The sequence below is a fragment of the Hypoxylon trugodes genome (assembly GCF_022578975.1).
Source record: "Hypoxylon trugodes strain CBS 135444 unplaced genomic scaffold F4822scaffold_4, whole genome shotgun sequence".
Taxonomy (NCBI): Eukaryota; Fungi; Ascomycota; class Sordariomycetes; order Xylariales; family Hypoxylaceae; genus Hypoxylon; species Hypoxylon trugodes.
In genome coordinates, this window is record NW_026250019.1 from 2,693,571 (window position 1) to 2,717,861 (window position 24,291).

A 24,291-nucleotide genomic window follows, 5' to 3' on the forward strand; every position below is an offset into this window, starting at 1 on the left:
TTCCTCATGCTGATATGGGTCCGCGAAAAAAAGAAAAACAAATTGCTCCGCAGTCGCATCCGTTGAAAAACTCCGTATCAAAAAAAAAAAAAAAACAGAGTATGCGTGGGGGTATCAGTCCTAGTGAATGATTGCATTTATAACTCCTAATGAAAAAAAACGGGAAGCACGAATATTCGCAGATACGGTCGTGCTATGATATATGTTGGCCCGTTCCTGGGGCGAATTTTTGTAATGAACTGCTGTTTTGCTCATGGCTTATACGCGATCTTTTTATGAGACCATTGGTTGTTCCGGATTAATCAAGCTCGATGACTTCAATCACCGGTTTCTCGCGTTGGAAGGGGGTGCTTGATGCTGTGGACGGCTTTTTGCTTGGGTCAAATTTGGTTTCTTCCTCACTGTCAACGTCACTATCGTCGTCATCTGGCTCCTCCTTTGGTTTCCAAGTTCCGTCCGCGGAAACGAGAATTGACTTAGTACGAAGCTTATTATCACTCTCCAACTGGGAGCGCACTTCAACGAGAAACGCGTCGATACGAAGACTGTAGGGACGAGCATCACCATCACATAGTGGACATTTCCACTTGTCTACGAAAGACGGCTCGTTAGGGCAATTAGCGCAACTGGATGGGTTGGGGCAATGGCACGACTTTTTGCTAAGTCGGGTGTTGAGCCACGTTTCGAGATCAAAGCACTCCAGATGCGTACAAGCCGCCCCACGGACAGGAATCTTGAAGATAGAACAAACGAACGGATCTGCAAGATCGATAGATAAGTAGTCAACCATTGCAAGCTCGTCATTGTCGACATCGCTGCTTGATGTTCCGCGTAGGCGATTTCCGATAATTTCGCGGGTTACGCTCGCTGGAATGTTCTCGTATGCCCGGACCATTTCGAGAACAGCACTATGGCTGAGGGTTTCCACAATCTCAACCGCTAGACAGGGTTCTGGACCTTGAGGATCGTGGCCTTGCTCTGGCTTAGGTGAGTAAAAGCTCAGAGAATTCTCACCGGGCATAACAAATGACGAGGCTTCAGCGGGTGTATCCTTGGCGTAATGTGCTCCTCGCATAATAGTTAGTGTATTTTGGTTTACCTCCATGAACATATGCTCAGGCCATTTCGTATCGGCAGTAACCCAGGTGGTTTCAGAAAAGGCAGGCGATGCCTTCTTCCTGTAACAGCATCGTACACGAACACGTAGAGATCCGCTAGAGAACAAATTTACTGGATAAATCTCGCTCGGAATCATCTCGTTTCGAGTGATCTTAGCATGATCAGATTCCGATATGGTGAACGTGAAGTTGTACAAGTGTGGATGAGGCGGGATGGCGACGGGAGACAGCGCAAAGCACTTAACGGCTTGGTAGTATCTTTCCGACCTTGGTAACCCCAAATCCAGTGGGATTCTCTTTGGGCTTCTGACATTAACTTGATGAAGGGAAGTCTCGATCGAATGCCTATCGTAAGGGCTATGCGGATAGTCTCGCACGGGGATGTGCATATTTGGAGAGGGAACAAACCTAATTCGATCAGGAGGGACTGGAACACCCTTGAGTTGCAACTGAGGGTTCTGGGGCGGTTGCGCATGAACGCTAGGACCTTGATACTGATTCATGAAATGAGCTTGCTGACCCACGAGCTGTGGGGTAGGAGGCGCATTAGGAGTGAATCCAGGAGTATTGGGGACTTGAATTCTGGTATTAGGTGCGCGTTGCACAAATGATCCTGGATGTCCACCGGAATTTTGTTGTCCTTGAGGTTGGCGACAGATGGGCTGCATTGGACGGTTTTGACTTCGACCAGGTCCCATCGCGTTGGGAGCGAGATGTGGAGATGTCGGAGGCAAATGAGGGCTTTGTTGGGCAAATTGCAATTGCATTTGTTGTTGATGTTGTATCTGTTGTTGCATCTGTCGTTGTTGCAACTCTTTCTGTTGTTGAATAAACTGCACAGGGGGAACGCCCGCTTCGGTACTCTGTTGATTAAAACATGGTTGTTGATTGACCGGCTGAGACGGTAACGTAGAAGGTAAAGGTGCCATTGTTGCCGGGCTGCTCGGCATAGACTGAGCAGAAGGAGCAACAAATTGTGCTGGAAACATCATACCCTCAGCGGCCGGCGACGGGCTAGACATAGCTGGCGGAGTATTGACTGGAGATTGTGAATATAAAGTCATATTTCCAAATGCCGCGTCTGAATTGATCAGACCAGGTTGGAACCCGCTGGCCTGGCTGGGATTTCGCGACATTTGATGGTGCACCTGCGGTTGCGCCAGAGGATGATGTATGCCTGTTTGCGGAATGGTGGGTGATCCGGAAGGACTAAAGTGTTGCATGCCTTGATAATTTACCCCCGAAGGCCGGCTTTGCGCAATCATGCTTTGGTATTGTTTAATCAGGGACGTATTGTAGTGTTGATAATACGCGCTTGGGGCCTGTCGTACCACTGAGCCGACTGCGTCACGGTGTCTGTTCTGGTCTGCTCTGAATAGTGTCTCCATGTCGACGGCAAGAGGTCCATCAAGAACTCCAATGCTTCTCCTCGAGGCACGGAACATAATGCCCTGGAGAATAGGGGAGAAGAGGAAGAAACCTTCAACCATTTCGCTAACGAGGAGTGGATAACCGTGCGCTTGGTGGTCACGATGTACTGTCATCCATGTGTGGGCCACGCAAACAAGGAAATTCAACACCTGCCTCAGTATGTTCTGATATAACGGATTCTTCTGAAGAGCCTGGAGAGGCGCTGGGAAGCCTGCGAACCATTGGAGATGATCTTGACGAAGCTTTGAGTTACTCTTTAATAGCGTGCCCATGGTACCAAACGCATTATCCACGAGGGACGGATTATGGACGTTTTCATCACACAATCGATGAACACTAGCTTGACTTATTGCCCAAGCGCAAAAGAGTTGATGCAACGCAATAAAAAACAAATCGCCTTCATTGCAAGCATCGAGTAAAAGTTGATATCGAGGCCTCTCGACCTGCATCTCTAGGCTTTCCTCTCCACCGATGCTCGCCATGCGTTCTCGAACGCGTCTTGACGCCCCACTAGCCTCGATGAATTGCTGCGAGGGGTTCCTAATAGATCAAACACAGTTAGCGAGTATCCTTTGTTTTGTTTTGTATCACGTATCCATTGTCGTAAGAAGTTAACAAAAGGGCTATACATACCCGACGCGTCGCCTCTTCGCGGGCGGGTATTGTGGCGCTTCCCTCGGCGCCATATTGTTCGTCGTGTTATTATTATTTGGATTGATATTGGTATTTATCGGCGGTAGGTTGGGTGTGGGCGGTGTATTAAGAGCCATACTTGTAGGCGTTAATGTCCGGGGGGGTATCGACACTTCTTTGCTCTGCCACGAGCTTGCCCGTGAATGGACGGTAGACTCTCGAATTCGGACTTGTTCTTCGTGGTGATCATGTGTGGAGCTGTCGAGTACAAATCGGGCTTGAGTTACGGGGTGCGTTATTTGAGGCTCGGTCACGTCGGGACTAGGTTCGTCACTCGGAGCCGGTGAAGGAAGAACAGGATGCGCGGCTGAAGTCCTATCGAATTGCAAAATGCATCGCTTAATAACTGGTCTGAGCGTATAACATAACATAAAGTATGGGTAAACAATACATAAAGAAGGGAGATGTATCCGTTTGCTGGAAAAGTATATAGTAGGCGGTCACTTACGATGTTTGTGTTTGTAAAGGCGGGTGAGATGAACGAGATGGTAGAGATGGTAGAGATGAAGGAGGATCAGGTTGAGGTGGGGCCGGAGTTGTTGCCGGGGCTGAGACGGGAACTGAGGCTGGCTGGGCAGCCGTGACGATGGGGCTCGTCGTCTCGGGGTTGATAGGTGGCTTCTGAGGCTGTGGAGGAGGACGAGGAGTAGGTTTGGCGGGCTTTGCGTTGACGAGCCATGCCGGTTGACGACGACCACCAACCCACGTATTTAGAGTGGAATTAGATGCCGCAACCTGAACATCTGACACTTTCGCATCCCCGTTCGGCCTTGTTGATGAGCGTTGTCCACCGGTTGGCGCCATCAGTCACTAGCGATATCTGAGGCTTTCTTTCTTTACCACTTGGCCTTCGTGACCCTGTTTATATCGCGGGCGTCGGAGCGCGGAAGACTATCACGAGATCGGACATGTTAACATACATGTATGGGAAAGCAGCTATTGACGAGTCTATCCTAGAGATCACAAGGCAAAGATACAACAAATATTTGTTCGACTTGCGAAACAAACGTACCATAAGTAAGTTGAAGAAGGCGCAATTATAGTACGAAGAAATGAAGGGTTTATTAGGTACCGTCAAGGCACTGTGAGAGATGGTAATGTCTATGGGTTGAAAGTGGAAAAAAGATGAAGATTCACAAGTAACGCGCGCGATAAGGCTGGTCAGCTTTACACTAAAAGAATGGAAGGTAGTGGTGGATGAATACAGGCAGTCACCCCAGTCACCCATGGAATTTCAGGTAATAGCGACTACAAACAGCCTAGTGTGCTGAGGAAGGTAGCAGCCCGAACTTACCTGCAAGGATATAAGCCGGGTCCTGACTGACTGAAGAAGGATCGACGGTTAGATCTGACTGAGGGAAATCGCGGAATTCAAAGGCAGGTGTACATCTAATTATTAGTCATATATATTGATAAGGCAAGTACTACCACCCAGCCTTACATAATGTCTTTCATTTGTTACATAATCAACATCTTAACTTCCTATATCTCATAGTCCGATAACAGTACTTTCATCCGAAGCGCAAACAGGTTCAAGGTTGATTAACATTCCATATTATCTTGTTCTTTCAAGATTATGTCTACTCTGTCTATTCATTATTTTAATAACGCAAAAAAAAAAAAAGATAGGAATGTATTTGGGTTCTAAGGTTTGAATATGGATTACCTAATATACTGAGTACGTAATAATCATTAATGACTTATACTTAAGTGTGTTACACAATTACTAACTTATAGTTTACGAACTTCTGTTCTCAGCGTCCCTAGCATCTTCTAATAATCCTCATCTCCCTTACGTTTTCGGCGATGTAATCAAAGCTACATTCGTTTAATCCTACCTACTTAAGTTAAACACTTAGGCAGGAGAATATTTTTATATTATATGGTGGGCTAGTATTTATTACTCATTGACATGGGAGAATTAGCATTACGTATGCGTCTTTAAACATGCTTAGCAATTCTAAGACGGCGTCGGTACTTAACCACGGAGGCTGTCCTTGGCAGCCGGAAATAGGGCTTCGACCTGCATTTCTTTGAACGTTAACTTTTGATATGTATCCGGGGTTGTTAAGGCATGCAGACACGAAAAGATCTGAGATTTGTTAGTAAAGCACCAATCATTTCCGGTCACTGATGCGTTGTTCCTGGTGCCTTGCGTTGGGCAGGATTCCGAGTTCCGTTTGCACCTTTAAGGGACCATAAAGTTGTGAGTCCCTTATTTGGGTTTGTTACTTTGGATTCTTGTACAAACAGAATTTGGTAGGTCGATATTATGTTTGAGTACTGATTCAAATATATGAGGTACTGAAGTAGGTATATACGAACGCTCGAGATTTTGCACCCGTCACCAATATTAAACTTGAATATAGTATAGGCAAAAAAGAATTAAGGAAATGAGAGGCAATCACATGTGTTTATATATGAGTGGCCCAATTAAGGAAACTATCTCGAGCTTTTTAACGCTAAGAATAGAGCTATCTTACGAACAGTAGGTACCCGGCTCTTCTAGGGGACTTATGTCTCCTAATATTCTTTACTGTTAAGGAAGTAGTTAGAGAGAATCGAAACATACCCCAATAAACTAACCAATCAAAATACCACGGCAAATCCCTCTTTCCACTTCAAAGTTTCCTAATCCTTGTTCAAATTTCCCATGCAAATACTTTTTTTTTGTCGCTAGATTAGGTTAGCCGGCTAAGTACAACATGGCGCCCCCCTTGTGGAAAGAGGAAAGAGACCCCTCTCAGCTCACTCCGCGATCCGTACGTTGAATCCCATCCAACAGGGCAGGCAGGGCGGCTTCCACTCATCCCATCCATCCGTACTCAACCCTACAAGGTCTCGGTTGAATTCAATACTTCAATACTTTAATACTTTCAACTCAATTCTGAGTAACAAGAGTAAACCGACGACGACATTCCTTGCCAGAGTATTATCTGGGTTCTCTTCTATTCGCGGCACATATTATAACCCCCCCTATCCTTTTATTTTCCCCTTTTTTTCTTGTATGACTTTTCATCTCGCGACGTGGGCTTGTGCCTCGTCCGTCCAACTTTCCCTAGCTTGGGAATCCTATTGTGCTCGAATTGGTGCAACCGAGACGGTAAAGAAATAGGGAGGAAGCATCCAATAAGATACGACGGTCCTTAGATTTCAGCCAGAATTTTCGAACTCCTAATCCGAAAGCTGCGGGCGACGGTAGGGAGGTGGCATAGATCAACAGCCAAAATAACACACGAGACGATTCCATATCCGTTACCCGTACACCTACACGTACGCCTACACGTTCGATTTTTACTCGCATATATATTATCTCGTAGACGGTATTATTTTTCTACTATAACAAAGGCTATTCATCGATGCATTTCGTCACTATTGAGACATTGATCGAGTCAGGTCTCCGTTAGACTCCGCAACCCATTCGGATTAGGAGCCAGCGACACTAAGATCCGTCACCTGTCCCTCGCATTCGGCGTTTTTATCACCGTCGCTCAATGCCACTTCTGAATTTGACGTGATCCTGTCCGAAGCCTTCACCACGGCGCTATCTTATTGCAGAAGGCATCATGGCGAAACCAGAAGTTGGGGATATACTGGTGGTTATCCGTAAGTTTTGGAAATCCTTTTCATATACCCTATTCTTTGTTATAGTCGCAAGAGACAAGTGAATGTTAAAACGCACTGTTTGCGCAAAACATTTTTATGAAACCGACGTTTAACTTGACATATTTCTAGATGACTTCCAAGCTAGAAGCTCCGATGAATTAAGTTTAGCCAAGGGTGACCGTGTGCAATTGATTGAGCGCGATGACGAATTTGGTGATGGGTGGTTCTTGGGCCGCCATATGGTAAATGACAATAGCGGCTTATTTCCCGAAGGTAAGTGGCGCTACCGGAGGCCGTGGGGATATTGCACGACGGACATTTTGAGACTGATCGTTCCTTTGTAGTCTACACACGGCCGTCGCCTAAGGGTGTCGGGTCCTCACCTATCGCCCCCAAACCGATCGCGAGTCCCCTATCGTCTACCAATGGAGCGGCATCCGTGGCCAGTCAACCGGCATCGACCACGTCGACAGAGGATCGCAACCCAACCCCACAACCCACTTCTTCCGCTCCGCCCGACACCAGCCCCATAACTCTACCGCTGAACTCTGGGAAATCTGAGGGAAAGCCAATTCCCTCTACCGCACCTCTCGCTAGCAAATTCTCTTACAACGGCGGCAGCGAGCTCTCGAGCCGCCTCAATGCGCAAAGTCAAGAGAATCCGGTCCTCCACGAGACACTAACAGTTATTGACGAACACATTACGGACCTACATTCAGCTCCGCCCAACGGTATGCATCACCACGCAGCGGACTCCGGCAGTGAATATAGCTCGAACCTGCCAGAGCGGATGTCTTATATCCAAGGCGAAGAAACCGATGAAGAAGAGGAAGATATCCACACTCGTGATGAAGTCGAAGCCTGGGTTGCCGACGACGTAGCAGAGTACTTATTTACGGTTGGTGTAGAAAAGAAGCACTGTGAAGTGTTCCGGGACCAGGAAATCTCGGGCGAAGTGCTCCTTGGAATGGATCAATCATCTCTTTTCTTGAAGGCGTTTGACCTTGGTTCTGTAGGACGAAGGCTGAAGACCTGGCAAAAGATAAAATCTCTGCAGGATGAAGTGAATGGGCTCGGGCGACGAACAACACAGACTTATGGAAGCGAAGCAGGTTCGGAGGAAATGAAGATTGGTGGAAGGGTAAGAAGTAGGACAAATACCTTGACAAACTCTCAGAGATTTACTCCGACGGATAGTCGACCTGGATCAGTTCATGCACGACGCCTATCGCAGAAGATGGACCCATCAAGTCCCTCCACCCTAGGTTCACCAAAAGGTATTCAAGACAACCCCTCCAGACCTTCCCACCAAAAGAGACCCTCCGCAGCCTCGGTTCGAGAACTCCATCACTCGAGGCGGCATTCATCAACCGACTTTAGGCTTGCTCCGCCAGTCAGTGCAGGAACTCCAAAGCTCATTAGTGCAGGTACATTCCCACAAACCGACCCTTCGCATAAGAAGCAACCGTCATTTGATCGCAACTGGACTATGGGTGCGGCCTCTTCTCCATACCCACAACGACCATTATCTTCAACCGGATTCCACGACATTACAAACATTTCTGATCCCGACGTACCACAAAATCCTGCCCTCGACCTTGACCGCGGTTATTTCTCTGGTACCGAAGTTGACGGCCGAAAACGCAACGTGCTTAAGAAACGCGACAGTGCCACACATTCTCATAAATCGAGCTACACGGAACAGCAACGCGTTAGAAGCGCCACAGCTATTACGAGACGCTCGAGGTTCGGAAGCATAGATTCAACCAGGGATTCTACACCGCCAAGCGCCGCACAAATGTATTATAGCCTATCTGGCGACCACCGAAGGACAGCCTCGACGAATACCACTGAATCTATACGGCCGGTGCCTCCCGCAAAGGATGATCCTAGTCCGACTGTTACCAAACTTGATGCGAACACACCGCTACCACCAGCCAACCGGCAGGGAATTCACGGCGATTGGATATCTACTGCGGGTAGCAAATTCGGCGGTCTAAGAGCAATTTCAGATGCCATGATTGGCAACTCAAAACTTGGTTCACCAACAGATTCTTCTATTCAAGGTTCTCCCATGCGATCTCCATCTAGGACTGGATCAAGTACGCCCTCTGGCGGTCCAAGCTTCGAGATTGATTCACCAGATACAGGAAAGAGCCCTTACTCAGCTACCACTTCCGGCAGTCGCAAGAGCGGAAAGAAGACGAAGAAGGAAACGAGCGCTTATCTGCGAGGACTACAGAAAATCGGCCCACGCGAGGCAATTAAAGATGCCGATTACAGTGGTTGGATGAAGAAGAAGAGCTCGCATCTCATGACAACGTGGAAGCCACGACTCTTCGTCCTCAAAGGTCGTCGCCTTGCATATTATTACTCAGAGGATGATACCGAAGAAAAGGGACTTATTGATATATCATTTCATCGCGTACTGCCGGCTGATAATGAACGACTCACTGGTTTACATGCTACTTTGACGGGTGCTAGTAACACCCCGATCATGCCGTCCGATAGTAACCTCCCCACTCTCGCAGATAACGTTACTGTTTCCCCTGCCGAGAAAGGTACGGATGCGATGTTTATATTCAAGCTCATGCCCCCTCGAGCCGGTCTCTCAAAGGCCGTCAATTTTACAAAACCGACCATTCACTACTTTGCGGTCCCGAACCTGCAACAAGGGCGGACATGGATGGCTGCTTTAGTCAAGGCTACGATTGATCGTGATGAGGCCCAACCAATGACGACGACCTACCAGCAGAAGACGATATCCCTTGCCAAAGCACGTGCTATGCGACACCGGCCACCCGCCTTGATGAACCTCGACGAAAAGGTTGAGGAAGGCGCTAAGGGCGCAGATGAGGATGATGAAAAGAAGAATGGCCTGGGTATTTCGTTTGGAGAGGTTGATAGTGCAGTCTCTGGACTCGAAAAGCTGGGCCTTTCTAAGGTGGAGAGTTCATCAACTAAGAAATCAACATTCGACAACGAAAAGAGCGACGGCATTGCTATGTTAACTTCGCCTCAAAGTGCTTAACCGTCTTATGGCTTCTGGGTTTGACAATCTACTTGGGATACCTCTTATGGGCCATTGTATCGCACGAACTATCAATTGATTCAAGTCGGGCACATTTCCGGTGCAAATAGAGGTTCGCAGTTCATCTACATATCAGACAGACTTTTGGGAAGGGCTGGCTGGCACGGCCAAGACTCAAGACCAGACCAGACCACATTACCACACTCAATTTTTTCCTACGTCTTTAGCGTGTCAACACCTCTCTTTTTATTACTACTATTTTTTTCTTAATTATTCCCCCGGTATTTTCACAATATTGATACCTCAACACCCCCATGTTATCATCGTACGAACGAAGCAAGCAAGATACGGATCCATGACCAACCATTATCATCATCACTATTATCACCAATTACCCGACCCTACGAGATAGGTAGTGCAGGGCAGGGGAGGAAGAGGAGGGAATAGAGGGAAAGAGAAGTCAGTACCAGGCAAACGATATCACGGAGCGCAGGCGTGTAGTGTAGTACAATACAATGTAATATCGTATTGTGTCGAGTAGTGCTATACAAGAGAAGAAGAGTAAAAGAGCGCAATAGGGGAGAGCCGGGCGTGCCAGGGGCAAGAAAGCCTCTCCAGCTATATCGCTCCGCTCGAGGGGGTGAAGATAAGAGGAATGGAGAGGAGCAGAAAATTAAGACCTGGTGTGGACGCGGATGCGGATGCGGATGATATAGCATTACCGAAACAATAGATAAGCCTTAATACAATGTACCAAGAAATTATAGAAACCTTCTAGAATTGCGATGTTGAAAATGTGTGTACTGGTAGATTTTCTTAACCCAAGATTGTTGTGGTGCTTGCTATATAGATCAAGAACAAGAGATTATAGGACTACATCAATATCACAAAATGCGCAACTCATTCATTTTTTTTTGCAGTTTATTATCTCGACGTCTAAACCCCTACTATCTAGGCATTACTACCACCACTACTTATAATAGAACTCTTTATTTCCCTAGAGCCCAAGACGTAGAAAAGGGGGGTATCATAACCATGCACTCGTAAAATCACCGCACCATCACAACTCACAACTCCACCACCACACTCAACCTTCCAGCTTATGTTTAATAACTTCAATCCACGCACCCAAGTCCTCCAGTGTCTCCAGCGCGGCCGCCCAATCGGCACGATTTCTCTTACGCTGCGACGGATCATCTCTGAGGAATCTATGATCTTCTTGGAAAATATTATCCGAGACGATCTGGACTCTACCTCCGATTTGGATCTCAAGCATGATGTTCGCTGTGTATGATCTAAACGGGAATACCAGCAGCAGACGAGGAACCGGGTGTGCTGTTAGTGTGATGTCTACTTTTAGAGGTTTGGGCGTGGTAGAAGTTCCCGTTAGAGACATAAAATTGGTGAATTCGTCTTCACTTGTGTAGGGAACCCGGGTCGTATTGTTGGTGTCAGTGTCTTTGGCAGTGGGTCTGCCTTCCCGGGGCTTGAGGCTATTGGTAAGTAGTAGAGATAGGAATGCGTATTGGCGGAGCATAGGTAGCATCGAAACCAGCTCTTTCGGATGCGCGAAAGGTACCTGGTTGAGGACCTGTCCGTAGACTGGCTTGTATATGAATAGGGTGTTGCAATGTGACTTCAAGATGGGTTCTGTTTGGTTTCCACCTTGAAGATTATCCGCAAAGGTAGGAACTGATTGGGTAAATGTGACTTCGCGAGGTTCGCTAGGGTCGTACGAGCTGCCGTCCACAATAGGGAACATTAGGGCATCGAACGTAATATTTGACAACGGCGTATTTGCTGCAGAGATCTTGTATATCTCCATCGCGACAGCGTGAGGAACCACGACGGGAGGATCGAAAGTCGCAATAAACATGACCTCAGGAGTTTTAGGACCCGACAAACCCACTGCACCCTCGAGCCCGGATTCCGTTTTCGTCTCCGTAGCCGGTAAGAGGGTATTATCCGGCTCTAACCAATCTAAAATCGGCGCAGTCGTCGACATCATCTCCTCGTCCGTGAGGTTAGACTTCTCGATATCGGGTCCAATCCACTTATCCGAGACTCGCACGGGGTGATATACCATCCCAGAAGCAGCTGCGCATTCAATCAGAATTCCCCAAGTTCTAGCATCTTCGGTATCTACTGTGGTAGAAGGGAGCTTTCTTCTCTCCTTCCAGTAGTCGAGACTTAGGCCAACTCGACCCCGCGTATGCATGAGAGGGCATCCGTGTCGAAGACAAAGAGCGAAGACCCTCAACCTTTCATCCGACATATTAGCGAGGGACGGGTCCTCGTTACGAAGCTTCTGTACATCCCACCTATGCACTCTATCCAGGCTTTCCCAGATGCCCGCTATGGCTTCGTGGCAATTAAGACCTGGCGAGACACTTAGCTTGTCAAGAGTACCCAACCTTTCCAGATTCGCTCGGAATTGTGTTAATCGCTTGGTAAGAGGACTTTGGCCGGGAGCTAGAGAAAGATCTTTAAGGAGAATAGCCGATGCCCTATCAACATGTTTGTCGAGACTCGGCAAAGACTCGCTGTACGCGAGCGAAGCTTGGTGTACTATGTGATTTGTGATGCCGACTTCGACAGCCATAGTTTGTCCCGCTATGATCAAAGTTTTAGCATTGTCGCCGGTACCTTTGACATCTTCCCATAAACACTCGAGGCCAAGGTGAATAGCTAGTCGCTCGAGCCCTTGGTTACTAACCCTGCTACTGTTCTGGGCCTATGTGTAGAAGTTTAGCACCTGATTGCACTATTGAGAGCGTTCAAGTCATGGACAGGTACGTACCCATAGAGCAGCTATTACAGCCTCCATCCTCTTTTTACGATCTTCCTCATCCGTTCGTCCCGCCGCGGCGACTAAACCTCCAACGCTTATGTTATCCAAGTTAAGATCGTTGATAGACATGCCGAGGGTATTATAAGCGGCGGCAGCAGAGGGACTATCGAAGCTAGCAGTCGTATGAGCCATCATAGCATTAGCTGCTGGCGATTTCTTGAAATGCTGGGGCGACGATTTCGGGCCATGTGGAGAGAAAGCTGTAGCGGTCTGTGAATTCGAGAAGGGAGTCGAAGCTTGAGGTGTGGGAGCTGCTGCGGGGTGTTGTGAGGGCGTACGACCCTGTTGGGAAGGGCCGTGACGCATCGGAGTCGACATTGTGGAGGTAGTTGTAGGTATGTAAGCTGGATCGAGAGTAATCGTGATAGTTAAGGACGGAAGGCGAGAGGGGTCGGTCAAGATCAAGTATATGGTCGATCCAAACGAGAAAAGAGCTATGAACGTCGTCGACTCGCAACCAAGAAACCAAAAGCGGTTGAAGGGTAGGAGTGAAGCATGTTCCTACACCGTCAGTAATCAAATGTCTAGAAGCTATCTTTTCCGCGCAACTTTCGGGAAAACACTCTTTTCAGAGGTCAAGGCTTAAGTTCGCCCGCCTATTATGTAGCGATTATTGGGTAAATTCCACGAGCGCGGTGTCGAGATTTGTGAAAATGGTAAGCTTTGAAAGCTTCAACGCTTAATTAACAGTGGGGAAAACGAACAAGCTTGACGCGCAGGCGCGCCCACATGCCTGACCCCCACCTAGGTACTTAGCCTTGTACCTACCCCCATCAGGGTAGCGACCCTCCATTTCAGATTAAGACATTTAATTGGCCGGGAAAGCACACAGCAAACTCCGACCCCGCCTCCCTAAATGTCGATCACTCAGCCGCAGAAGCTGCAGCATACCACACCTCATCGTTGTAATAAGCCAATCATAATTTTACGATCACAGTCACAGCGTAAGAGGCGCACATATATCATAAAAACCAATGCATAAAAAAGCAAAGTCAAGCTACGCATGTCCGAATGAAACACCGACCAGAAACTCCGTGTTCCCTGGTCTTCTTTTGCAAACCGCCAACTCAAAGTCCTCCTTTATCGAGGACATCCAGAAACATATCCACTTCCTCCTCAAGACCAAATCCAACAACCACCTTCCTAAAGATTGCCTGGTATCAAAAACCGTTGTTTGAAGAGGTATAGTATAGTAACCTAGTAGAAGTATCATGATTCCTTGAAAGTATGTATATCGAGTTTGGTGCCTCGGAGGCGAAAGGAAATGAAAGACGGCAGGTATATAATTCCCGTTGATTGTCGAAGGTAGGAAAAATACCATCAAAATGGGGTCAAGTTGAATGCAATAAAGCTCTGTCTAGTGAAGTATTTTGATTTGTGTACGATTTCCGGCTGGTCGTTGGTAAAATATGCTGTCTTTTGTCATGTAGTGAAATGATATCGACGATTTTAGTAACCGGTATGAGTCTCAATGCTTGAAAGATTGGTTGTCTAGACGCTGCTTGAATCTCATACTCTAGATAAGTGTCGGCTACTAATTCGGATACACGATCTGCTAACAGCAGGGATCAAAGCCATCGTAATGTCTCGCGCTTAGTAGAGCACCGCTTGGTGCTTGGATTTACTGTCCGAAAGGAGTATCCTTCAAGGCAATAGAAGATATAGATCGAGTTTGTCGGGTCGGTTCAGAAGGTATCACCAACCAGGTTCTTCTCAGTTGCCCGAAAGAATCTCCGTAGGAACGGCATCATAGTCGAACGCAAGTATTTATAGAAGGTCGAAGAGTGGAGAATGGTGTGTATATGTCAGTGTTTTTTGTGAGAACGCATGGCTCTCTCGGTGCATCACGGTGATGTTTCCAAATAGAAACGAAATGCAACTAGCCTGCTAGCCGTAATCGTGATATTGTCCTTGCCCGCCCAACCTCCCTGGAACAACATGTACAAGTGAATCAAAGATGCAAGATCATCCTTCGTGTCGCGTCGATTCGTAGTAGCGGTTTCAGCACCGTATATACTTCAGTCGTATTCGGTGTGTCGTGAAAGAAAAGGTGTCAAACTTCGTAGTACGTCGTAATCTTGTCAGCCTTCCTGAGGCAGGACAATATCTCGTATGCAATTCGTCAAGCCGGGAAATAGTCATCCAGCGAATCCCTAGCGTCCAAGTTGTCATCATGGACATATCGGACGTTTCGTCGTGTCAATTCGTAAAAAATCATCGTCCAATCCGCGAAAAGCGAGCGAAACCGATGGCAAACCTCCTGCTCAGAACAAAGGAAAAGCAGGCCGATGCGTCGCACGAAGGTATCAAAGCAGAAACGAAAAAGAAAAAGCAGTCGAAAAGAAAATCATAGTGCTAGAACACGTCGAATCAAGCTGTAGTAGAGCATCTTAAACCATGCTCTTAACTTAGCACGATGCTCAAAATCCTCCCTTTCCACCCGCTTAGTCCACCGCATCATATAATCATATTAGCGAAACGTGCGGCAATGTTGTTGAAAGAGATCGCGGGCTCTAGTAAGTAATCTGACGTCCCCAAGGAGCTCCAGTGGAGTTATCAGAAGCCTCGGGGGCAGGAAGACGTCGTCGGTTGGCGCGCTTCGCTTGACGCTCTCGACATTTCATGGCATACCCAATGTTAGTGGCTCGCTTCTGCTCCAGGTACAGCTCGTAATCTTGTTGCTGTCTTGTCCATTTAAAGTCACCAGGAGATGGGAGGCCCTTAGGCTTGCGTGCAGGCTTAGGTCCATATACCATCTGAGCTTTCACATGCAGAGGTAGGTCATTGGGTTGAGTAGCCTTAGTGACGGGTCCCGGTTGACGGTACAGCTGCATTGCTTGTGACTGCTGGCCTTGAGTTGCTGGTTGGAAGTTCTGAGGACCGTTGGTGCTAGGCATAGACGTGTACGGTGCACGTCCATTGAATCCCGAGTTGTTGGGAGGAGGGTAATAATAACCGGCCGCGACCATCGCCATACTGGAAGGAGCGTTTGGATAATCTTGGGACGGACCAGTGACGGGTACTTGATATGGCTGGGATGGCATGGTAACCGGTGCCTGGTAAGGTTGAGGCGGCATATAACCTCCGTTCGGCTGGACTCCCGATTGAAGTCCCGACTGCGCTCCATATCCATATCCAGGTGCGGAAGGACCCTGGTACATGTTTGGATTCAGGTTGTACTGACTTGCGAGTGTCTGTAAGTGCTGAAGCTGCTTCAATTGTATCGATGATTCTTGTGAAGCCTGCTCTAAATTGACAATTTGTTCCTTCAATCCTCTTATGAACCCAAACAGGTCTCGGACGTCTTTAGAAGTTATAGTCATGCTACTACCATCGGCTTGACTCTCAACTGGAGACACCTCGCTGCAAGACTCTTGAACATGGCTTGTCTGGCTTTGACGGTCAGCAGAAACAAGCTTATTGGATGTACACTTGAATTCGGTGGCCTTGGGGTTAAGCAAAGTGCCCTTAAGGCGAACACCGCCTCCGGAAGAGTCTGACGATTGGCTAGATGAATCCGGCTCGTGTTTCTTGGACTTCTTAGGTATTGATGACTGCTTAATATCCACGGCAGGATTGGCACCCAGACGAAGTTTGGAAGATCGTTGCAACTTGTTGATAAGGGCCTCAAAGCTTGCCTGTCTCTCCTGGCTCTCTTGCTCGAGCTTTAACGGGAATTGATTTCCCTGTGAACGGCCTCCAGTTTCCATGTATTGGACTGCCGGGTCTTCAACGACTGGCTTCATGGCCACCGCTTGTTGACTCTTCTCATAGTCCTTTCGGAGGCGATCGACTGGAAGACCAGCCGTACGTGGAGCTTCAAGCAGAGCAAGATTCTTTGTAACATGTCTATCGAGGTCATCCCAGCCATGTCTACTGAGTCGTCTTTCATTACTGAAGGAATGAACTGACGCTGTAGGGAACTCGGTGTCTCGAAGACCTCGGGCATTGGAGGTGTAGGGAATAGCGCTTAGGGGCGCTCTGCAATTCCAATCATCGTACCATTGGTCTTCCTTGTCGATGCTTTGGCTCGCAGCTGGCTTCTGCCAGTTTAGTTGCTTTTCGAAGCTCTCTCGAGTAGCTGGTGTCAAACTATCAAGTTCGACGAGAGACTTTTCAAAAGCTGTGTCGTTGATGTACTGGATGTAGTCGCTGGAGTCTGGACTCTCTTCGACATCGCTCAAGGTCGATTCTTCCGCAATGCCGAAGGTGGTCTTAGTTACGGGTGCCGAATGAATAAAGTCAGGGTCAACCGGCGTATCCCTGTATCGACGGGGTCCATACTGGTTGACCACGCTTGTGTCGATAGTAAGCTGCTTAACTTGCTTGCCTCCGGCTTTCTGGAATTCTGTTTGATCCCAGGCCGCCGTGACAGGGGGCATTTGCAGACTAGGGGCAGTGCGACGATTACCTCGCCAGTCAGGGTTCAAGAGAGCCTCGCAAGCCTTCAAAGAAGACGGCGAGTGAGAAGCGACAAGGGTCTTCTGAGATGAATCACCTTGTACTGCTAACGGCTTGGTGCCATGAGCAGAAGCAGAAGCAGACTTAGTGTTGACTGATAGACCAAGGGCCTTGGCACGGCCCGTGGCCTTATTGTTCCTATGGGCGGCAAGCATTTTGATGAGCTCTAGGCAGGCTAAATAGACGGTCAGGTCAGTAAGTTAATCTTCGCATAAAAGAAAAATAATAAAAAGCAACAACAACGAAATCTTGGGGATGGGGAGCTATGGGAGTTGAAAATCATACCTTGATTCTGTAGACGCTGCACCAAGGTAGCGGTAGCTGTATATTACAGATGAGATCTATATGTACAGTAATCGCTTACGGAAAGTTAGAATATACTCAAACGAAAACAGAGGGATTGATGCCCGGGAGAGAGAAAGGAGGGAGCTGGGAAAAGAAAATAATGGAAATAGGTAGATAGAGGCGAAAAATAAAAATAACAATGACAACATAATAGAGATAGTCTTACGAAAGGAGACGCTGAATGCTGATTTAGACCGTCTGTATGCGAGTGCCTTGCTGATGTGAAGAGGTGGTTGCTCGAGACTAGACGCTGGATGTTGTTTTTTGTATGCTTTGGTCGTAATCTATTGGGTAGTATTGCGTAGGAAGAGAGAATTCGTAGGCTACTGCTGTCAAGCAGTAATAAAAAAATTTAGAAGAAGAGAGGTGGTGTATGGTGGAAGTGGGCAGCAGTGTGAGATCCAGAAGGAAAAGGAGACTGGGGGTGGATGAAAGGAACCAGAGCTGTCTAGGAGAAAAAATAAAATGGTTAGGGAAAATTTCCAGGATGTATAATTTTATTTCAATAAGGTATGACTTACCAGTATGGCCAGCTGGATCTCAAGATATTTATTGTACAGAGGGCTTCGAAGTTAGAAAGGTGGGAGGGAACAAGTAGTTGGGTGGGCGCTTTGCGAAGAAATGCTGGGGATGAGGATAGGATAGGCAAGATTTGGGAGAAATATGGGTGATTAGGCCAAATCGAGAAATCCCAAACGTTATCTTCTTAATCCAGCAAATGGAACGACTGTTGATAGGCCTGCAGCTTGTGATCTGAGTGTAAGAGGGTTTAGAAACAGATATGTAAGGACGCTGGTTGGCTGTAGCTCTACCTCTGCTGGGTGGTAAGTGCTGCGAACCACTGAAAGGGGTAAGGAGTAAAGCTGTATCCTTAAAAATCAAGGTAGAATCCAAAAATCGCGCGTGAAGCACTAAAACGCTGTGTACCGGGATCTAAACGACGTGAAGAAGCGGATTAGAGGACAATAAGTTCGCGATGAGATGTCGTCGGGTTAATTCAACTCGGAATGACGGGGGCTGCACAGGTCGGTAAACTCATGACTTCTTCTAGCAGTTGGACCATAGCAGCTTCTCTGTAGAGACATCCGTGTCTGTGCTTCTTGCAGTGACCACTACCCACATGTATCTGCGTAGGTACTTAGGTATCCATAGAAGAATTACCAAACCCAAGACTCTGGCACACAGATACCCGGGTAGTTAGTACCATTAACGTAGTAAAGAACGGCGACAGTAGTTATATTCGCATGTACTTAGGAGGTACACATAGGAGATGTACTCAAGTACCTTCGCCGTAAGGAGCTGACCTGCCGGTGCCACGGCAAGACTGCTTAGTAGTTTTCCTGTCGCTCTTCTCGTCGCAAGAGCATAAAAGCTGCCTTCCGGCGAACAATTCGAGTCGCTCCTGCTGGCTGCATGTCCCTTTGACTGACATAATGCATGCGTGCTTCCATGCTGGTGGGCAGGCTTATTGCCACGTGCTAGTTATGAGGATATGCCATATACAGCAGCATTTTCTGCATTCACAGTTAACTTAGGACCGTGGCTATAAATATTGGAAATCTAGGGGTTAACGCTCACCTTACTCGTCCTGTAGCAACCATAAGGTTGTAGATAAGCCATCTCTAGGTTGTATTCGTATGCCACAGGTTTGGAAGGCATGGGAGAATACTTCGTGTGCGGATTTAAGATCATTCTGAATCGACATAACGGATGGTTCATGATGTTCTATGACCATAACCTGACCCGGATTGCAATAGAGGGGGATTGGCACGAGCTGAGTTAGAACAGGGAGGTAAGTCTTAGGAATTGAGTGAAATTCATTTCCACAAAGGCCATAGGAGATTGTGGGATCATGAAGGATCGATAGCAATTTAAATTGAACAGTGTTAAGGGTTTAGTAACAATGTAGAAGACCATAGCATGATGACGTGAGTGCTTTCATGTCAGCTACCAAGGCAGACACTTTGTTGTAGCTGATAGATAGATTGAGACTCAAGAAGAGGACTGTGGGAAGTATGATGTGAAAGACACGAGGAAACACGTGGAGGAAAGCAACGTTGACGAGAATAAAGAACAGGGTCGTTTCAGATAAACTGATTAGTCATTCTGCTTATTATATGAAACGAACACGGTGGTGAACTCTGGGAGGCGTGGGGCCCGAAGCGGATACTATCGTGATGTTGAGCGCCTTATAGGCCGGTCATTGAAGTGCCTTCTATAAGGGGGGTATATAGAGCAGATACTTGGATAGGTAGGCCCCCGGACAGTCGAGTAAGCTAGGATGATAGCTCACATAGCTGTACCTTCTTTCGTGGACGATATGGGTTTATGTTCGGGCAACCACAAGGGAGTGACTCCCTTAGACGTGCTGTGTCTCGTCATTAATGTGGGCAGCTTGTTTGCATTGGTAGGCGACAGTGAGGGTAATCCCTAACCACCTATATGCAGGTGACTTGTTAGCGGGTAGTCCTAATCTATTTCGTTCGATGGCATACTTAGATCCTGGAATTTTAGAAAAGAGTTGCCTTCTAGTTGTAGATCGGCATTGAAGATATGATATTAATACTCCTGAGGACAATACGCATCTAGACACTAATTGAGTAGGTAACTGCTTGCATGGCGTTTGGGGACTTGCTGCCTCCTGTCATCTCACGAGGAACTGCTAGTTTGAATGAAGATGGAAGAAGTCTGGGAAAGCGAGCATGGCATGGTGGTAATTGTATTACTAGAATAGGGGGCAAGTGCGCCCTGAAGATGGGTTACGTAATGAGTCTTAGTAAAGCTAAAGTGGCATCATTAGCATACTACATATGGGCAGGAACGATTGACTAGAGACAGGTATTTCATAGCTTACAACTGCCTTACGAGGGAATCTCGTAGTTTTAAGCGAAGCTACTTTAAGTTCCTTAGGCGAAGTGTTGATAATATTGCCTAGATACATTCCTTAGATACTCGAAGCTATCGCGGTTCACCTGGACGAAGCAGTGAGTATGAATGAGACTATATTCTCGATTAACACAACATCAGTCCTCGCTAATTGAAGGAGTCAAAGATATCATATTCATGAACCGCCCAGTGCTGATTTTCTGCGGAAATTACCCAGCCAAATACATCTCGAAGTCCGGAGCTTGCCGTAAAAACCATCAATCATAAGTTTGGATATTGAAACAAAATGTCAGCGTAAAATTTATGGCGGTGCAGCATTGCCCGTCATGTACGCGCTGAAAGATCTCTGCGAACTGTGTTAGCGTGTTGAAGGTTAGAAAAGACGTAATACCACTTACCGGATTCCTCGTCTGGAGGAACACAGTCCCAGGCCCCGTAAACTTGCAAACAAGACCTTCTCCACTAGCAAACCCACCGATAATACCACCGCTGGCCACGCGCTCCATCACATACTTCACATTCCAAGCCACCAAATGACCATTATCGACGATATACTTCTCGCCATCCGCCAAATCCTTACGGATAATAGCACCAAAACTCGTAATCCAAAGCAGTCCAACACCGCTAATCTTATGAACCCATAGCCCCTCACCACTGAACATAGCCTTCCCCAAGCCCTGCCTCTTATAATCACGAATAACGCCCTGCGTGCTGGCAACATACGCATCCTTCCCGACACTCCAAGACTCATCGCCAGTAAGCCGGATCGTAGTCATATCACCCAACATACTAGGCGCCAGCAGTAACTCTCCCGGTCCAATAAAAGTCGAATGCCCAAATTCACCCCCACTAGCCATGAGTTTCTTCATGCTAAACTTATACTCGCCTTTTAGGGTAATAGTCGGACTCATAGCAATCAAAACCCCGGGCTTGGCGTTAATCGGACACCCCATCGCGAGCTGGATCGTGATAATGGTATTACAATCTCGATGGCTGATACGGTACGACCCGCCGTTAAACGTACCCACATCGTCGAGCGTCGCTGAGGCACCCTGGAATTGCGCCGTCGTAGTCGTAGACGTAGCGCGCGACCGCGGCGGGCCCGTGCCGAGTATACTCTGGGCTTTTTCATTCGGATACCCGTCAGGCGGGTTCGGGACTACATCGCCGTAGGCAGGCGCCGCGCCGCTTGGCGGGGTGGGGGAGCCGTCGTTTCGCAGGGGGAGGTTTACGTGTTGCGGCTGTTGCGTAGGCGGGGGTTGGTATACGGGGGTTCCGACTTTCGGGGGTGGCGATATGCCTTGTTGTGGTGGCGCGGGATAGCTCTGCTGTGGAGGAGCTGGGTAGGATTGTTGCGGAGGTGAAGGATAGCTTTGGGTTTGAGGCGGGGGGTAGCTGGGCGTGCCCGGTGGTGGTGGGTAGAATTTGGCTTGGTTCGCGGGAGGGGAGGTTGGTGGTGGCGGATAACTCTTCTGCGGTGCTGTCGCTGTTCTTTGTTAGTCTACTGTCGTTCTCGTGGGTTTACGTGGTTCGAAATCGAAAACACACCTGGAGGTCCAGCCGCACCTGGGGGCGCTGTACGATACTCGTTAGTTACAAGGCTATGGCGGTGTAAATTGGCGGCATTATCACGTACGGGGATAGTATTGACCAGACATTGTCACTCAGTAATCCTCCTGTTCGTCCGCATAAACGATATTCGATCCAGCTGTAGAAACTATGGGAAAGGAAGCTTCGAAAACTATTAATTGTTATGTTAGGGTCGATATATAACTAAACGAGGCAGTGCGATATGAAGTTGGCGGCGAAGGATCGTTAAGGTGGAAAATGGCCCCGCATCCCTTTTTCGCACTTACATTAACTGTACACCGTATTATACAAGGGGAATAACGCTACGGATATAAAACAATAAGACAATGAGGTGTTTGAATTGAGCAGGTATATAAGATATTGGTATTCTTGAGATTATAGAAGGAAGAAAAGGGGATGAATAATTCTTGCGACGCGCCGGACGGATGGCCTCTTTTTGGGCCTCCCATCTTCAAAAGCTCTAGGGGAGACCAGGCTGCATACATATACATTTGTGCGGAAGGGATGTCCCGCAGATGGGACTGTGCCAACCCATAATGCGGTGCAGCTCGACCAGCTCCTCGGCGTCGTGAAGATTATCCAATCAAAAGCAATAATTGTAATGAAGTTGGGAAGTTATACCGATTCCATCGACTCGTAAGGCGGCACAGTGAGTTTGGCTAGGCGCTACGTTCCCGTTTGTGGGCGCCAAACTCAGCGCTTAAAAGTCGATCCTAGTTGTTTTAGAGTCAATGATTGGCTGCCAAGTTTGGGGGCTCAGTTCATTGGGGGCCGAATTAATTGGAGAATCCGGGTTCCTAGGCCCGATCAGTCAAGTTAATTGTGAACTTGCTGCTAGACTAGAAGCCTGGAATTATCTAGGTACCTAGGTATGTACGGGTTCAATTACATTTTGTAACTTGCAGATAATATCCGAAAATAATATTATCTAATAACCGATTGTTTAGAGCTTGTCGATTCAGATTTGATGTTTTTAGACGGCTAAGAAACAGTTATTGGGGCAGCTGGTGCTTCAGCGTATTGTCCTCTACCCCTCATTCGCCTATAGTCCTCCTGAACCACAGGCTCGTATTTAACAGGATGTTCCTCATCTGTACAAACAGATAAACATTCAATGACAGCTTTCGGATCTGGCGAGACGAAATATGGAATTGAATATCTCGGTTGAGTCATCAATTTCCCATCAATTCGTGTTTTGCTATGAATCGGCGGAAGGGTAACTCGATGAAGAGTGGATTTTAAAAAGTCTTCAAGCCACCAGTCAGCCATATCAATTAAAAAGCAAGTCTCGGACTTACCATTACTCCATCTCATCAACAAGTCGCCCACATTCATAACCATTGCGTTTTTCATCGGTGTTGCATCTACAAAGCTGCCTGGCTCATTAGGATGTTCAACTTGCAACCCTCCACAATCGTCTTGGAACAGCATCGTGATCGTGCCCCAGTCCGAGTGGGCGGGCATACGAGCGACCGTATTACTAAACAGTTTCTCTGCTTCTACGGGAGGATAGTGGAGTAGCCGTAGTTGGCTATTTTTACCACTGTGAAAACGCAGGAAGAAGTCTTCATCCTCCAAGCCCACGCCGATCGCTAAAGCGCGCAGCAATTCTTTTGCTGCTTCGAAACATTTCCAATAAAACTGCGTCATGAATTCGCGATATCCTGGCAGGATATCCTCAGGTAGCCAGATGTTCGGTTGTACTTCGTTGTCCTCACTACCGATTTCATAGCTCTCCTATTTATTCATCATTAGTCGGCTATCTGTTTGAACAAGTATTTATGTTTAATGAAAACAAACCTTGACGTCAGCGATTTTACGATTCGCAGCCTCCTTTGCCTCCTCACCATCGCTGATAATATCCTGTGACACTTTCTCTAGGCCGGGCCACGAGTATCCGCGGTGGACAGTAGGGCCTTGGTCACACACTGTCACTCATTTTAATCAATCGTGGTTACTAATCAAGGCTTACCTGGAGGATGGGGAGCCAACATCTTTTTCTCTTTAGGAAGATCGAAGAGTTTCTTGGACCAACCGAATGCCTCTTCAAGTAGGTCTTCAGGTACGGCATGATTGATGATGTATACGAATCCAACTCGGCGACACGCACCAGTCAATTCCCGAGCAATTCGTTTCTTATCATCAATCGAACCATCCGACCATGCATTGAAGTCAATCACGGGAATCGCGCCTTGCTCAGTGGCCATTATGGAGTTTCTTGAAATAACTCTTTACATGGAATTTTGTGAATCTTGAACTTATCCCCTCGAGCCGCAACG

The 24,291-nt window shown here is 47.4% G+C and overlaps 6 protein-coding genes across 6 annotated transcripts; 1 reads left to right on the plus strand and 5 right to left on the minus strand.

The window, feature by feature from the left end:
- Nucleotides 1-178: 178 nt before the first annotated feature.
- Nucleotides 179-4,575, minus strand: F4822DRAFT_221907 (uncharacterized protein). Its single transcript, XM_051454011.1, has 3 exons — nucleotides 3,691-4,575; nucleotides 3,183-3,557; nucleotides 179-3,089 (listed from the first exon to the last, which is right to left on the minus strand). Exons 1-3 carry the CDS (start codon nucleotides 4,044-4,046, stop codon nucleotides 299-301), a joined length of 3,522 nt encoding a protein of 1,173 aa, XP_051315819.1. The 5' UTR covers nucleotides 4,047-4,575; the 3' UTR covers nucleotides 179-298.
- Nucleotides 4,576-6,583: 2,008 nt separating this feature from the next.
- Nucleotides 6,584-10,080, plus strand: F4822DRAFT_222370 (uncharacterized protein). Its single transcript, XM_051454016.1, has 3 exons — nucleotides 6,584-6,848; nucleotides 6,978-7,121; nucleotides 7,193-10,080. The coding sequence occupies exons 1-3, from the start codon at nucleotides 6,809-6,811 to the stop codon at nucleotides 9,877-9,879; spliced, it is 2,871 nt and encodes a 956-aa protein (XP_051315820.1). The 5' UTR covers nucleotides 6,584-6,808; the 3' UTR covers nucleotides 9,880-10,080.
- A 683-nt stretch (nucleotides 10,081-10,763) lies between these two features.
- On the minus strand, nucleotides 10,764-13,394 carry F4822DRAFT_222354 (mediator of RNA polymerase II transcription subunit 1-domain-containing protein). Its single transcript, XM_051454015.1, has 2 exons — nucleotides 12,680-13,394; nucleotides 10,764-12,613 (listed from the first exon to the last, which is right to left on the minus strand). Exons 1-2 carry the CDS (start codon nucleotides 13,046-13,048, stop codon nucleotides 10,967-10,969), a joined length of 2,016 nt encoding a protein of 671 aa, XP_051315821.1. The 5' UTR covers nucleotides 13,049-13,394; the 3' UTR covers nucleotides 10,764-10,966.
- Nucleotides 13,395-15,064: 1,670 nt separating this feature from the next.
- F4822DRAFT_443059 (uncharacterized protein) lies at nucleotides 15,065-17,346 on the minus strand (the record flags this gene model as incomplete). The annotated part of the gene is made up of 1 exon (XM_051463066.1): nucleotides 15,065-17,346. One exon carries the CDS (start codon nucleotides 17,344-17,346, stop codon nucleotides 15,244-15,246), a length of 2,103 nt encoding a protein of 700 aa, XP_051315822.1. The 3' UTR covers nucleotides 15,065-15,243.
- Nucleotides 17,347-20,240: 2,894 nt separating this feature from the next.
- On the minus strand, nucleotides 20,241-22,684 carry F4822DRAFT_400718 (DUF124-domain-containing protein). Its single transcript, XM_051457877.1, has 4 exons — nucleotides 22,059-22,684; nucleotides 21,971-21,997; nucleotides 20,821-21,908; nucleotides 20,241-20,768 (listed from the first exon to the last, which is right to left on the minus strand). Exons 1-4 carry the CDS (start codon nucleotides 22,078-22,080, stop codon nucleotides 20,724-20,726), a joined length of 1,182 nt encoding a protein of 393 aa, XP_051315823.1. The 5' UTR covers nucleotides 22,081-22,684; the 3' UTR covers nucleotides 20,241-20,723.
- Nucleotides 22,685-22,993: 309 nt separating this feature from the next.
- On the minus strand, nucleotides 22,994-24,219 carry F4822DRAFT_428396 (Clavaminate synthase-like protein; the record flags this gene model as incomplete). Its single annotated transcript, XM_051460907.1, has 4 exons — nucleotides 22,994-23,259; nucleotides 23,311-23,749; nucleotides 23,813-23,940; nucleotides 23,985-24,219. 4 exons carry the CDS (start codon nucleotides 24,217-24,219, stop codon nucleotides 22,994-22,996), a joined length of 1,068 nt encoding a protein of 355 aa, XP_051315824.1.
- Between the last annotated feature and the right edge of the window lie 72 nt (nucleotides 24,220-24,291).

Coding starts and splice junctions, on each gene's coding strand:
- F4822DRAFT_222370 (XM_051454016.1), top strand. CDS start 6,809: ATGGCGAAACCAGAAGTTGGGGATATACTGGTGGTTATCC. Junction 6,849..6,977: donor GGATATACTGGTGGTTATCC/GTAAGTTTTGGA, acceptor ACATATTTCTAG/ATGACTTCCAAGCTAGAAGC. Junction 7,122..7,192: donor TAGCGGCTTATTTCCCGAAG/GTAAGTGGCGCT, acceptor GTTCCTTTGTAG/TCTACACACGGCCGTCGCCT.
- F4822DRAFT_222354 (XM_051454015.1), bottom strand. CDS start 13,048: ATGTCGACTCCGATGCGTCACGGCCCTTCCCAACAGGGTCGTACGCCC. Junction 12,614..12,679: donor CTGTAATAGCTGCTCTATGG/GTACGTACCTGT, acceptor TTCTACACATAG/GCCCAGAACAGTAGCAGGGT.
- F4822DRAFT_400718 (XM_051457877.1), bottom strand. CDS start 22,080: ATGTCTGGTCAATACTATCCCC. Junction 21,998..22,058: donor GTCTGGTCAATACTATCCCC/GTACGTGATAAT, acceptor AGTATCGTACAG/CGCCCCCAGGTGCGGCTGGA. Junction 20,769..20,820: donor TCCTCCAGACGAGGAATCCG/GTAAGTGGTATT, acceptor CACAGTTCGCAG/AGATCTTTCAGCGCGTACAT.
- F4822DRAFT_221907 (XM_051454011.1), bottom strand. CDS start 4,046: ATGGCGCCAACCGGTGGACAACGCTCATCAACAAGGCCGAACGGGGAT. Junction 3,558..3,690: donor CCTTTACAAACACAAACATC/GTAAGTGACCGC, acceptor GCAATTCGATAG/GACTTCAGCCGCGCATCCTG. Junction 3,090..3,182: donor GCGAAGAGGCGACGCGTCGG/GTATGTATAGCC, acceptor TTGATCTATTAG/GAACCCCTCGCAGCAATTCA.